Source organism: Anomaloglossus baeobatrachus, chromosome 3 (genome assembly GCF_048569485.1).
Source record: "Anomaloglossus baeobatrachus isolate aAnoBae1 chromosome 3, aAnoBae1.hap1, whole genome shotgun sequence".
NCBI lineage: Eukaryota > Metazoa > Chordata > Amphibia > Anura > Aromobatidae > Anomaloglossus > Anomaloglossus baeobatrachus.
Window position 1 is genome coordinate 402,971,819 of NC_134355.1, and position 15,254 is coordinate 402,987,072.

The 15,254-nt window shown below is 44.3% G+C and overlaps 1 protein-coding gene across 2 annotated transcripts in view; it reads right to left on the minus strand.

Annotated features, from left to right (window-relative positions):
* PRIM2 (DNA primase subunit 2) overlaps positions 1–15,254 on the minus strand; it is a 214,535-nt gene that overhangs the window by 174,289 nt on the left and 24,992 nt on the right. For both annotated transcript variants that reach the window (XM_075338448.1, XM_075338447.1), the window contains exon 5: positions 1,478–1,598. In XM_075338448.1, coding sequence (XP_075194563.1) covers positions 1,478–1,598 — 121 coding nt within the window. The remainder of the gene's footprint in view (positions 1–1,477; positions 1,599–15,254) is intronic.

The following is a 15,254-nucleotide window of genomic DNA, read 5'->3' on the forward strand; positions in this document are numbered from 1 at the left end:
TGACGTGAATGTGGATAAAAGTAACAGGATGAATTCTGACATGTACAGTAGAGACAGAGCTTTACTTTTTACTCAGATTTACCCTAATGCTCTAATAGTGACAGACAACATATTGTTGTCTTTGTTAGGAGTCCACTGTAGTAGCGTATAGAGATTTAAGGGAACCTGTCACCAGATTTGGTGACTATAAGCTGAGGCCACCACCCGTGAGCCCTTATATACAGCATTCCAGAATAATGTATATAAGAGCCCAGACCGCGCTGTAGAACGTAAAAATCACTTTTCCAATACTCACCTACGGGGGCGGTTGCTGTCCTCCTTCTACCCAGCCAATCATGGATGACATGTCCTACGTCATCCACGCAAGCCAGCATTGTGGCAGGCACGCTTTGATCTGCCCTGCTCAGGGCAGAGCACAGTATTGAAGTGCGCATGTGTGGGCGGTCTTTTACCTTTCCATGTGCATGCACATTACAGTACTTTGATCTGCAATGCCGGCTTGTTTGGATGAAGCAGGATACGTCATCCATACTCGGCTGGGTAGAAGGAGGATGGCAATCGCAGTAGAGAGGAGACACTTGACCAGAGAGCAGCGACACCCATCGGACCAGAATGCCCCAGTAGGTGAGTATTATAAAAGTGATTTTTACGTTCTACAGCATGGCCTGGGCTATAATATATGGTATTCAGTACAGTATACAGAGCTCACTGGTGCTGACTGCAGCTTATAGTTGCCAAATCTGGTGACAGGTTCCCTTTAAAGGGAAGTAGTATCAGAAGTATCCTGTCTGACACCAATTTCATTACTTTAAGGGAATCTGTCATGACATTTGACATATCCAAGCTATTAATACCTGTCTGCCTCATATCAAATGCTTTGTTGTGGATAAATCATCTTTTCTCACTTTATATAAATGAGCTCTTCCAGGATATAGGTAGCACGTTGCAGGAAGATAGCACTGTCCCCTCCTTCATTATCAGAAGTATCGCCTCTCATCAGCATAGCTCTGTGACAGTGAGGTAGGGTGTTTGTCAGGAAATCTTGCGCCTGTGCAATTTATGTCCTATTGCTCCTCTTCAGTGTTCTGCCCCTGCTATGGGCATAGGCTTCACGTTCCTTCTGCGCAAGTGCCAGCAAGTCACTGGTAGTGGCCATAGTCTGGAAGAGCTCATTTATATAAAGTGATAAAAGATGATTTATCCACAACAAGGGTTCTATTAGGAGGCAGAACAGGACTTTTTTCAGCAGTCTATTACCTGTATGCGCATATTAATACTTTAGATACATCAAATGTGACAACAGATTCCCTTAAAGTAATGAAATTGTTGTCACAGACACAATATTTCTAAACCCAACTGTATATGCAAATGCTAGAAACAAGCGCCAAAATACATTGTAATTAGATATTAAAAAATCCAGAAAATATAAACCACAAATTATTTCAATCAAAGTGTATGCTCCACTACAGTTACTTACCGCAACATATTCCAGATCATTGTACTTCAGAAGCTCTTGAATCTTCTCTTTTGACAAAAGACTGAAGCGGAATTTGAACAGGTCCATTTCCTGCTGTATAAACCATCGTCTCAGGTCTTCCCTGCAGAGATAAACAAAAAAAGCAGGGCGGGTATTACAAAGGAAGAGCTCATTCATACATGTATTGAACATCCTGGTATCCTGGTCCTGTCCGTATGCGAAACTGAGGGCATACAAACTGCACACTGACCAGGGTTCACATGAACGTTTTAACACATGGACTAATGGTCTATGAAAGAAAAAAAAAAATGCAGGATGCACTACTCATCCATAGTCATGAACAAACTCACCCATTATAAGTCAATGGGTGCATAAACAACAAATCACATACAGGTTACAGTCTGTATATCGGGCTTTTCATGGATACACTAAACTCAAAAATATGAACCTGTATTTGACATTTTTATTAAATTGTTGATGTAATCAATTGGGTGCAGTATGGATAGAGAAAATGGGCATATGGATAGAGAAAATGGACATATGGATAGAGAAAATGGACATATGGATAGAGAAAATGGACACATGGATGGCATACAATTTGCATATGGATGACAATACAGATCAAAATATTTTTTTTTCTCTGGATGTATCATGGAGCCCAGCTGGAAGCGGACTAGTAGTTTAGCAAATATTCCATCTTCAATCCACAGTGACTGGGGAAAAAATCGTAATGTCCACTCCTAAGGCACAATAACACTGCTACAAAGGTTACTCACACTCACAGGGAGTTCTCACAGGGTTAAAAGGGGTGTTCTGGACAGATTTTAATAAATCTATAAAGTTGCCACCTGTGCAAATAAGCTCAGCAATACTCCCCTTCCCCTGCGCAGCTCTGCCTCTCCACCACTGCTCTGGTCTCTGGCTACAGATGTACCACAACACTAAGTAATTATTCAAGTCACCGTTTCTGCAACATTCAATAAACAAACAATCTTTCATGGTCTGTGTATAGACCACCCTGCACAAATAGGCTGAGGTTAGGCAAGAGAACCGGTCAGTGCAGTCCATATACAGATGTGTGAATGCAGCCATACAAGATTGTAGTGAGGAGTCTGAAAGGAGCAGAGATGAAGCCTGTGTGCTATGCACCACATTAAAGACATGGTGGTGATGGAAGCAGCCCAGATTCAATGAGGGGATCCTATTACAAGTTACTGGAGGGGTTTGACAATTTCTCGACATAAATTAAAGTCTTACAATGCGCTTCAGACTACAAACAAATGTACCTTGCCTGGCTACTATATCCCAGACCCCCATTTAGCAGCATGTTCCCTGTGTGCTGCCAGAATATTGGCACATATAGACAGGATAACTTCTTGCCATTGCTGCAAATTAGATGGTGCAGAGGTTCTACCTCTACCCAAAGATACTCCATGGTATTAAGACGTTGGGATTGTGAAGGCCAGGGAAGCAAGAAAAGCTCAGCCATGTTCCTGGAAGCAATCCATGACTGTTCAACCTTGTGACATGAGGCATCGTCCTGCCATCAATGTCCTTCAGCCATAGGATAAACAGCTACCTTAAAAGAGTGAGCTTGGTCAGCCACATTGCATAGATGGGTCTACGGATACCTGTGGTTGGACGTGTGAACAGTAGAACCTAAGGTGTGTCAAAAAAGGATATCCTAACTCCATTACACCACCTTCACCAGCCTACACTGCCTATGTAGAAGGAAGGGGACCTTCCATCATCAAGGTGCAACCACACCATGGATTCATCTGAACAGGTATTCTATCTCTTGGTTAGTGATTCAAACCACTTCTTGCCATCCTCTTCTGACCCCTATCATTGTACAGTGGTTTTGCCCACAGGATCCATTTTTATTGGAGGTTTTCCCTCACCACTCTTGGAATACTGATTATATTGATGTATGAGGAAACCCTACAAAGATGGTAGTTTTGGAAAGCCTGGCCCTGGGCTAGTCTATCACCGATGGCCATGCCTTATTCAAATCACTTGATGTTCTCCTTCTAAAGGCCTCATTCTCACATCCATGCTTAAACACATATGAAAAAATTGTACTGCGTGATCAGCATCTTTAGATCCCTGTATAAACATGTGAATAGCACCATAGATTATAATAGGCACCTGAGTCACACAAACTGATCCACTTGGTTTTATTCTGGACCCCGGAGTCACTTGTGTAGTCACCATACAATGAAGCTCACATTCACGGATAGTGGCCATTTAGTAGGAATTCTGCTGTAATCTACATTCTGCGGACCAGAACAGGTGGCTATATTTGTAAAAGAAAAATTGGTCTTTGCTCTGTCTTTTTAGCAGAGTAAAAAATGTGGGATTTTCAGGACTAGCAAACAGAGAAGAGTAAAACCGGTTAGAAAGATTTATAAAGATATCTTTGGGATGACTGTGGCCACATCACACAATGACACTATCTATGTAACCACATATATACATCACTGCCTGGTGACAGAATGTACAGGAGAGCCACCTGCTGGCTGGAATCCGTAATGCGGCACACAGATTCGACCCGAGTCACAACAAGCCATATTTCCTTTGTAGGAACAGAAACCTGTATGACATGTTAGCCATCATTGCCCTATAGTTGGTCCTTGTACAAGACTGTAAAAAATAATTACTACCAGCACATATATACCAATCAACCATAACGTTAAAGCCACCTGACAAATATTGAGGACGTCTCTTCCCCGACCAATATAAAGACTTTACCAGCAGATCCTAGAAATCCTGACAGTTATGGGATGGGGTCTCCAGGAATCAGCATTATTGCTCCAGCACACAATGCAAATGCTTCATCAATACTTAGCATTTCCAATTTTGCAGATTTAATTTGAAGTATTGTGCAAGCAATCAAATCACGGCAGGCTCACCTTCTCCTCATCCAAAAATAAAGAAATTAAAAATATTTAAAAAAAAATGAGCATATTTGGTATCGCAAAAGCCCAATCTAACAAACTATAACATTATTTAAGATAGAAATTGTTTTAAAAAAATAAATAAATGCAAAACATAAAAATATCTGTCACTGCACTTCTCCTAAAAATGCATTAAACAGCAATCACAGTTTTATATACACAAAGGATACCAATAAGGCTATGTGCGCACTGAGCGTTTTTGGGCTCAAAACTGCAGGACTTTGATTCCCCAGCAAAGTCTATGACTTTTCATTTTTGCTGTCCGCACACAATTGGTTTTTTTTGGCTGCGTTTTTGAGCTAAAAAAAAAAAACAAAAAAAAAAACATGGACATGTCAATCCTTTCCTGCGTTTTACTGCGTTTTTACCCATGCAATACATTGGAAAAACGCAGCAAAACGCAGCCAAACACGCACTGAAACACGGTAAAAACACGTGTTTTTTTACCAATGCGTTTTTGCCACGGGTGCGTTTTTTTGCGGCCAAAAATGCAGCGTCAAAAAAAACCGCTCAGTGTGCACATAGCCTTAAAACTACACAAAGGAAGCCCTAACAGAGCTCCAGCAACAAAAAAATGTGTCTAGAAATTGGCAACACTACTAAATTTTGTATTGTTCTACTCGTACTGTTGCCTGGTCCATTTACCATACACGGAGCACCATAAAAAGGAAACAAACAATGCTGCATTTAATTCATATACAGTGGAACCTTGGTTTACGAGAACAATCCGTTCTGGGAGTGTGCTTGTTAACCAAGTTACTCGTTCAGCAAAGCAAGATTTCCCATAGGAAATCATTGCAATGCAGACAATTCGTTCCACAAATGTTAAAATGTCCCATCCTGGTCCCCTATTGTGCCATTCCTTACATGAACAAACTCACACAAACCTACATGCACACACACATATTATGCTCACCTTACCTTCCATTCCATCGCCGGCCTGCTGGAACTTGCTGTTAGCCGATACGGGATGTGTATCAGGTAATCATCACGGCGAGGGAGGAACTTCCGATGCCAGAGCGCTGACGTCAAAGGCAGAAGCCGCTTGCCTCTGATTGGCCAGCACGCTGCCTTTGAGTAGCAGCTGACAGGGGAAGTTCCTGCCTCGTCGCGATGCTTGCCGATACACAGCCTATACCAGCGAACTACAAGACCCAGGAGGCCGGCGATGGAAATGAAGGTACACATATTATGCTCAGCTTACCTTCCGTTCCATTGCCAGCCTCCTGGATCTTGCCGTTCGCCGCGAGGATTCCTCCCTCTTCGCGATGTACCGGCGAACTACAAGACCCAGGAGGCCGGCGATGGAACGGAAGGTAAGGTGAGCATAATACTGTATGCGTGTGCGTGCGTGTTTGTGCGTGCTTGTGTGGACTGCAAGAGCGGGTTAGAGCCAGGGCTGTGGAGTCGGTAAGCCAAACCTTCGACTCAGACTCCTCAATTTCCCTTGCACCGACTCCGACATATATTGCTAATAGTTAAGTGAAAAATTTATTTTAGTACATGAACATGTGTATGTGAACATCAGACATTTAATAATTTTTATGAAACAATAATCAAGATATTTGGATAGAACATAAAATATATTTATTGGAATACAACTTTACAACACAAAAAACTAATAAATTGTAAATACAGTATGTAATACACTATGTAATATATAATAGATTACATATATATCTTGTGTGTATATATATATATATATATATATATATATATATATATATAATTACATAGTGTATTACATATTTACAATTTATTCGTTTGTGTTCTAAAGCTGTATTCCAATAAATATATTTTATGTTCTTTCTAAATATCTTGATTATTGTATCATAAAAATTATTAAATGTCTGATGTTCACATTGTACTACAATACATTTTTCACTTAAATATAAGCATTATACTAAATGTTATTATTTAGTATGTTTGTTTTTTGCCACTTACATAGTGCATTACATAGTGCTATATATAACACTATGTAATACACTATGTAAGTGGCAAGAAACAGTTTTCAACAAAATCATACTAAATAGCATTTGTGCAGTCTATGAATTTGTTGTAAGAAATAGAATTGCCTCAGTCAGACCCACCTTCATAGATGATCTGAAATCTGACCTAATAATTTTAAGGCTAGAGAACAACCTCTCTACACTAACTTGGGTTGGAGGCTAAACCGTAACCACATGGGCAACATCTCTAACAGTTTGCGGGTATAAAGGAATTGCCTCACGCACAGTCAGTTTTGATGAACGGTTGAATTTTTCTATTTCTTTGAGAGCAAGTGAAAAATTTTGCTGAAATCTGGTCAATCTGCTGCTATAGGAGACGGAGTGAAATCTTTTTCCTTGCGGCAACACTTTGCTGCTCCATGTCATCTAAATACTTGTCAAAGTTAAACTCCTCATCTGATGAGGATGAAGATGTGGCAGCAGTAGCACTGTCAGGACCCAAGTCCTCTTGCGCCTGGCAGTCCTGTAGCCGCTCATCCTAACTGCTACCTCACTCAAAGCTTCTTTTCCTTTAGAAGCTGTTGATCATCAAGCAGTATACAATGACTTGGGTCCACATAAACAGCTGCCAGAAGAATTTTATTTTCCAATAGCTGTGTCTCTCTCCGTTTCATTGAAGCAGAAATGCCATCTGCGATTAAATCTCCTCTTTGGAACAGGCAAAATAGCAAGTTCTTCCACTCCCTTATGGAAATGCCAGGAGTTAAATCCTCAGTAATTTTGTTAGTCACGGTAAATGGGTGATTAAGCAATTCCTTCAATTCAGCCACCTGTGTCCATTGACCTTCATCTAATGTTACTTGAGGGTTCACCATATCTATAAAAAATGATTTTAGTTCAAGCAATCGCTCAGTCATTAAATAAGTGCTGCCTCACCGAGTGGCTTGATCAACAATTGCTCCTTTCCCAGCACGTCTCTTCAAGATGGAACCAATTTTAGGGGTTCTGGCGGCAATAACCAACTTCCTCACTTTCCCAATTAGATTTCCAGCATGTCCGCCCAGTTTCACACATCCGGCTTTTCGCCGGTTTGGCGAATGCGGCGCACGTCAGTACAGTACGATATCGTACAGTGGCAGGGCCTCAACTTCCGGGTCACATGCTCCGGTCACATGACGGCATGTGACCGGCGAAGATCGCGCTGCCACTGTACTGTATACACTGTACTGGAGTGCGCCGCATCCGCCAAACCGGCGAAAAGACGGATGTGTGAAACCGGGGTCCCTCTTGCAGACTATCTTATTGCCAGCTGCAGCGTGTGCACAACACAGCGCATGTGATGAACATGAAAGTGTTTTGAAGCAGCTTCAACAAGATCATCTAATCCTAAAGTATCATTTTGATGTTCTTCTGTTGTAATATCTGTTTGTTCCTCAGGTTACATGAGCAGCACTGGGGCCTTCCATCTTACACACATACTAAATCCTAAATTTTCTTCTAGCTGTTGTTCATTACTCTCATTCATCAGTGTAATTGTACTTATCAAGTTTGAAGCATTGTCCTTTAGAATAGCAAGAACCTGCTCTTTTTTGCGTTCCTAATCTTGCAGAACTTTTTCCACTAAGGCCTGGAGAAACTGGCCGGTGTGATGAGCTTTACTATCTTTTACTGCCAGTGTCTTGCTAACAATATCTTTCTTGTTACAAACATATCGAATATTTATGGCAATATAATTCAGTGAAATGCAGTGACTCTGGGCATTCAGCAAAGGCAATGGGTTTCAAGATAGGACATTCAGACACAGCGTTTTGTGAGGATCCTCACAAAGAATGAGCATGTCAGTTTGTGCAGCGTTTTTCTAATCTGCTTTTGCTATTGAAAAAATTATTTATGAGCTCAAAAACCTTTCAGATGATGCAGTTTTTTAAAAAGCTGATCTGCTTTTTCAGCTGACAAACGTATCCTCAAAAAATGCAGCAAAAACGATGTGTGTGAATGTAGCCTTAGATCAGGAATAGAACAGCCATTTATAGGACATTTCAGAACTTTCCCAAATTCCTATGAAAAAATAGTTAGCACACTCTGCATTGCACTACTGCACCCAATTTATTATAGATTTTAGGAGTCGGAGTCAATGCATTTTATACCGACTCCACCAAAATGAGGTCCAACTCCGACTCCACAGCCCTGGTTAGAGCGCGGTGGATGTATGGAACTGGACGTGTGTGCGGGGAGTATTTTGCTCGTACAGCAAAACTATCTCGTGAACTGAGTTACAAATTTACAGCAAGCTTTGCTCGTTCAGGGAAATTATCGCTAACTGGGTTACTCGTTAAGCGAGGTTCCACTGTACTGATTTTACCATATTCACATCACTTGGAATTTTTCAGTCTTCAAAAGATGACAATATAATGGATAATTCTAAGCAATGTAATGAAAAATTTACAAAGTATTCCAGTGTCATAGATGATTAGTGACCCTGACAGGCCCAAACTAAAGAAATGTCTTTAACCACACACATCACAAGGCAAAGAGCTTACATTATCACAATATCATTAAAGAGCCACTAAAAACTACATTTTGTTTTATGTTGTGCAAAATAGAAATAAATGATAAAAAGAATTAAATATTGTATTCAGGGTTGCCATTGGACAACTGTGGTCCCATCACTAGAGTCGAATGTCATGATTACATACCAGATTTTTCAGATTATAAGATGTACTTTTTAACCAGGAAAGCTTCTGCTAAAAAATGTGTGCATCTTACAGCGAGGAGGCAACTTCTCTGATGGAGGAGAACACTGACACCATATCGTCCCCGATCACAGACAGCTGCTCTCTCTCTACCTGCTCTGCATTGATCCATGTGATCGGTGCAGAGGAGAGGCAGTTTACTGGGATCTGGAAGGAGTCTGCACCAGGTAGAGCAACTGATGTACCTTCTAACCTTTAACTTTAGGACTTGTCAAGTCATGCATCAGTCACATGACCTGAAAAATCCTAAAGTTAAAGGGAACCTGTCATCAGAAATTTAGCTTGAAACCTAAAAGTTTCCCCTCTGCAGCTCCTGGGCTGCATTCTAACAAGGTTCCTGTACTTTTTGTGGCCCCTTTTAAACCAAATTAAATACTTTATAAACTTGTACCTTTTGCTATGTAAATTTTGTAAATCGTCCATGTGGGCGGGCTCTCTGCTGACCGTTGCTGTTCCTCCAGCAGATTGACGCCGTCCCCCCACGCTCCATTTCATCCATCAGGACGCCGCCCCACTGCGCCCGAGGTGCCGCCCACGCCAGGATCGCTGGTGACGTGTGTCACAAGCACGAGATTATGGGCGGCGCTGTGATTGCATCACAAGTGCCCGCCCATAATTTCGTGGACGCGCTTTCCCCCACTGCCTCCAGCGTTCTGCGCAAGCGCTCGCCAGCCAAATGACCTGATGTCACCTCCTTCCCATCTTACCCTGCAGCAGGGCAAGATGGGAAAGAGGTGACGTCGGGTCATCTGGCCAGCAAGCGCTTGCGCAGAACGCTGGAGGAAAGAGGGGAAAGTGCGGTCACGAGGTTATGGGCGGCACTTGCTAATGACACTCACAGAGCCACCCATAACCTCGTGCCTGCGCCAAACGTCACCAGCGGTCACACGTGCACACAGTGCACAGTCCCGCTACAGTCGCACAGCGCATGCGCGGGACCACGGGCGGCGTCCTGAGATATGAAATTCAGCGTTGGGGGCGCGGCGTAAATCTGCTGGAGGAACAGCAACGGTCAGCAGACAGCCCGCCACCATGGACGATTTACAAAATTTACATAGCAAAAGGTACAAGTTTATAAAGTATTTAATTTGGTTTAAAAGGGGCCACAAAAAGTACAGGAACCTTGCTAGAATGCAGCCCACGAGCTGCAGAGGGGGAACTTTTAGGTTTAAAGCAAAATTTCTGATGACAGGTTCCCTTTAACTTTGTAGAAGGTTCTTCCACTGCTGAATTCTGCAGCCTCCGTTCAGATCCTGATGAGAGAAAACAGAGAGAAAGAGAGAGAAAACAGAGAGAAAACAGAGAGAAAACAGAGAGAAAGAGAGAGAAAAGAGAGAGAAGAGAGAGAAGAGAGAGAAAAGAGAGAGAAAGAGAGAAAAGAGAGAGAAAAGAGAGAGAAGAGAGAGAAGAGAGAGAGAAGAGAGAGAAAAGAGAGAGAAGAGAGAGAAAGAGAGAGAAAAGAGAGAGAAGAGAGAGAAAAGAGAGAGAAGAGAGAGAAAAGAGAGAGAAAAGAGAGAAAGAGAGAAAAGAGAAAAGAGAGAAGAGAGAAAAGAGAGAAGAGAGAAAAGAGAAAAGAGAGAAAAGAGAAAAGAGAGAGGAGAAAAGAGAGAGAAAAGAGAGAGAAAAGAGAGAAAAGAGAGAAAAGAGAGAGAAAAAGAGAGAGAAAGAGAGAAAGAGAGAGAAAAGAGAGAGAAAAGAGAGAGAAAAGAGAGAAAAGAGAGAAAAGAGAGAGAAAAGAGAGAGAAAAGAGAGAGAAAGAGAGAGAAAAGAGAGAGAAAGAGAGAGAAAAGAGAGAGAAAAGAGAGAAAGAGAAGGAGAGAAAGAGAGAGAAGAGAGAGAAAAGAGAGAGAAGAGAGAGAAAGAGAAGAGAAAAGAGAGAAAAGAGAGAAAAGAGAAAAGAGAGAAGAGAGAAAGAGAAAGAGAGAGGAGAAAAGAGAGAGGAGAAAAGAGAGAGAAAAGAGAGAGAAAAGAGAGAGAAAAGAGAGAAAAGAGGAGAAAAGAGAGAGAAAAGAGAGAGAAAAGAGAGAAAAGAAGAGAAAAGAGAGAGAAAAGAGAGAGAAAAGAGAGAGAAAAGAAGAGAGAAAAGAGAGAGAAAGAGAGAGAGAAAAGAGAGAGAAAAGAGAGAGAAAAGAGAGAAAGAGAGAAAAGAGAGAGAAAGAAGAGAGAAAAGAGAGAGAAAAGAGAGAGAAAAGAGTGAGAAAAGAGGAGAGAAAAAGAGAGAAAAGAGAGAGAAAAGAGAGAGAAGAGAGAAAAGAGAGGAAAAGAGAGGAAAGAGAGAAAAGAGAGAAAAGAGAGAAAGAGAGAAAAGAGAGAAAAGAGAGAGAAAAGAGACGAGAAAAGAGAGAGAAGAGAGAGAAAAGAGTAGAGAAAAGAGAGAGAAGAGAGAGAGAAAAGAGAGAGAAAAGAGAGAGAAAAGAAGAGAGAACAAGAGAGAGAAAAGAGAGAGAAAAGAGAGAGAAAAGAGAGAGAAAAGAGAGAGAAAAGCGAGAGAGAAAAGAGAGAGAAAAGAGAGAGAAAAGAGAGAAAAGAGAGAAAAGAGAGAGAAAAGAGAGAGAAAAGAGAGAGAAAAGAGAGAAAAGAGAGAGAAAAGAAGAGAGAAAAGAGAGAAAAGAGAGAGAAAAGAGAGAGAAAAGAGAGAGAAAAGAGAGAAAAAAAGAGAGAAAAAAGAGAGAAAAAAGAGAAGGGAATTTTGTTTACTCACCGTAAATTCCTTTTCTTCTAGCTCCTATTGGGAGACCCAGACAATTGGGGTGTATAGCTTCTGCCTCCGGAGGCGACACAAAGTATTACACTTAAAAGTGTAAACCCCTCCCCTCTGCCTATACACCCTCCCGTGCATCACGGGCTCCTCAGTTTTGGTGCAAAAGCAGGAAGGAGGAAAGTTATAAATTGGTCTAAGGTAAATTCAATCCGAAGGATGTTCGGAGAAACTGAAAACCATGAACCAAAGAACAATTCAACATGAACAACATGTGTACACAAAAGAACAACAGCCCGAAGGGAACAGGGGCGGGTGCTGGGTCTCCCAATAGGAGCTAGAAGAAAAGGAATTTACGGTAAGTAAACAAAATTCCCTTCTTCTTTGTCGCTCCATTGGGAGACCCAGACAATTGGGACGTCCAAAAGCAGTCCCTGGGTGGGTAAAAGAATACCTCGATAAAAGAGCCGTAAACGGCCCCTTCCTACAGGTGGGCAACCGCCGCCTGAAGGACTCGCCTACCTAGGCTGGCATCTGCCGAAGCGTAGGTATGCACCTGATAGTGTTTCGTGAAAGTGTGCAGACTCGACCAGGTAGCCGCCCTGACACACCTGCTGAGCCGTAGCCTGGTGCCGCAATGCCCAGGACGCACCCACGGCTCTGGTAGAATGGGCTTTCAGCCCTGAAGAACCGGAAGCCCAGAAGAACGGTAGGCTTCAAGAATCGTTTCCTTGATCCACCGAGCCAAGGTTGACTTGGAAGCCTGCGACCCTTTACGCTGGCCAGCGACAAGGACAAAGAGCGCATCCGAACGGCGCAGAGGGCGCCGTACGAGAAATGTAGAGTCTGAGTGCTCTCACAAGATCTAACAAGTGCAAATCCTTTTCACATTGGTGAACTAGATGAGGGCAAAAAAGAAGGTAAGGAGATATCCTGATTGAGATGAAAAGGGGATACCACCTTAGGGAGAAATTCCGGAACCGGACGGAGGACCACCTTATCCTGGTGAAACACCAGGAAGGGGGCTTTGCATGACAGTGCAGCTAGCTCAGACACTCTCCGAAGTGATGTGACTGCCACTAGGAAGACCACCTTCTGCGAAAGGCGTAAAAGATAAAACATCCCTCATTGGCTCGAAAGGTGGTTTCTGAAGAGCCGTTAGCACCCCTGTTCAGATCCCAGGGGTTCTAGCGGACGATTGTAAGGAGGGACAATGTGGCAAACCCCCTGCAGGAACGTGCGTACCTGCGGAAGCCTGGCTAGACGCTTTTGAAAAAAAACACGGAGAGGCGCCGAGACTTGTCCCTTAAGAGAGCCGAGAGACAAACCCTTTTCCATTCCGGATTGGAGGAAGGACAGAAAAGTGGGCAAGGCAAATGGCCAGGGAGTAAAACCCTGATCAGAGCACCAGGATAAGAAGATCCTCCACGTCCTGTGGTAGATCTTGGCGGACGTTGTTTCCTGGCCTGTCTCATAGTGGCAATGACCTCTTGAGATAACCCTGAAGACGCTAGGATCCCAGGACTCAATGGCCACACAGTCAGGTTGAGGAGGCCGCAGAATTCAGATGGGAAAAATGGCCCTTGAGACAGCAAGTCTGGTCGGTCTGGTAGTGGCCCACGGTTGACCCACCGTGAGATGCCACAGATCCGGGTACCACGACCTCCTCGGCCAGTCTGGGGCGATGAGGATGGCGCGGCGGCAGTCCGGACCTGATCTTGCGTAACACTCTGGGCAGTAGTGCCAGAGGAGGAAATACATAAGGCAGTCGAAACTGCGACCAATCCTGAACTAATGCGTCTGCCGCCAGAGCTCTGTGATCTTGAGACCGTGCCATGAATGCCGGGACCCTTGTTGTTGTGCCGGGACGCCATTAGGTCGACGTCTGGCATTCCCCAGCGGCAACAGATCTCTTGAAACACGTCCGGGTGAAGAGACCATTTCCCCTGCGTCCATGCCCTGGCGACTGAGAAAAATCTGCTTCCCAGTTTTCTACGCCCGGGATGTGAACTGCGGAGATGGTGGAGGCTCTGGCTTCCACCCACAGCAGAATCCGCCGAACTTCTTGGAAGGCTTGACGACTGCGTGTGCCGCCTTGGTGGTTGATGTACGCCACCGCCGTGGCGTTGTCCAACTGAATTCGGATCTGTCTGCCTTCCAGCCACGGCTGGAACGCCTTTAGGGCTAGATACACTGCCCTTATCTCCAGAACATTGATCTGAAGGGAGGACTCTGGCTGAGTCCAGGTACCCTGAGCCCTGTGGTGGAGGAAGACCGCTCCCCACCCTGACAGACTCGCGTCCGTCGTGACCACAGCCTCAGGATGGGGGCAGGAAGGATTTCCCCTTCGACAAAGAAGTGGGAAGAAGCCACCACTGAAGGGAGGCCTTGGCTGCCGAGAAAGGGAGACGTTCCTGTCGAGGGGACGTCGACCTCCTGTCCCATTTGCGGAGAATGTCCCATTGGAGTGGACGCAGATGAAACTGCGCAAATGGAACTGCCTCCATTGCTGCCACCATCTTCCCTAGGAAGTGCATGAGGCGCCTCAAGGGGTGTGACTGGGCTCGAAGGAGAGATTGCACCCCTGTCTGTAGTGAACGCTGTTTGTCCAGCGGAAGTTTCACTATCGCTGAGAGAGTATGAAACTCCATCCGAGATATGTCAGTGATTGGGTCGGTGTCAATTTTGACTTTGGGAAGTTGATGATCCACCCGAATCTCTGGAGAGTCTCCAGAGCAATGTTCAGGCTGTGTTGGCATGCCACCCGGGAGGGTGCCTTGACTAGAAGATCGTCTAAGTAAGGGATCACCGAGTGTCCCTGAGAGTGTAGGACTGCTACCACTGTTGCCATGACCTTGGTGAAGACCCGTGGGGCTGTCGCCAGGCCGAAAGGCAGTGCTGCGAACTGAAGGTGTTCGTCCCCGATGGCGAAACGCAGGAAGCGCTGATGCTCTGGTGCAATCGGCACGTGGAGATAAGCATCCTTGATGTCGATTGATGCTAGGAAGTCTCCTTGGGACATCGAGGCGATGACGGAGCGAGAGATTCCATCCGGAACCGTCTGGTTTTCACATATCTGTTGAGCAGTTTGAGGTCCAGAACGGGACGGAAAGATCCGTCCTTTTTTGGCACCCACAAAACAAGTTGGAGTAAAAACCGTGACCCCATTCCTGAAGAAGAACAGGGATCACCACTCCTTCTGCCTTCAGAGTGCTCACCGCCTGAAGAAGAGCATCGGCTCGCTCGGGGGGCGGAGATGTTCTGAAGAAACGAGTCGGAGGACGAGAGCTGAGCTCTATCCTGTAACCGTGAGACAGAATGTCTCTCACCCATCGGTCTTGGACATGTGGCAACCAGGCGTCGCAAAAGCGGGAGAGCCTGCCACCGACCGAGGATGCGGTTTGGGGAGGCCGAAAGTCA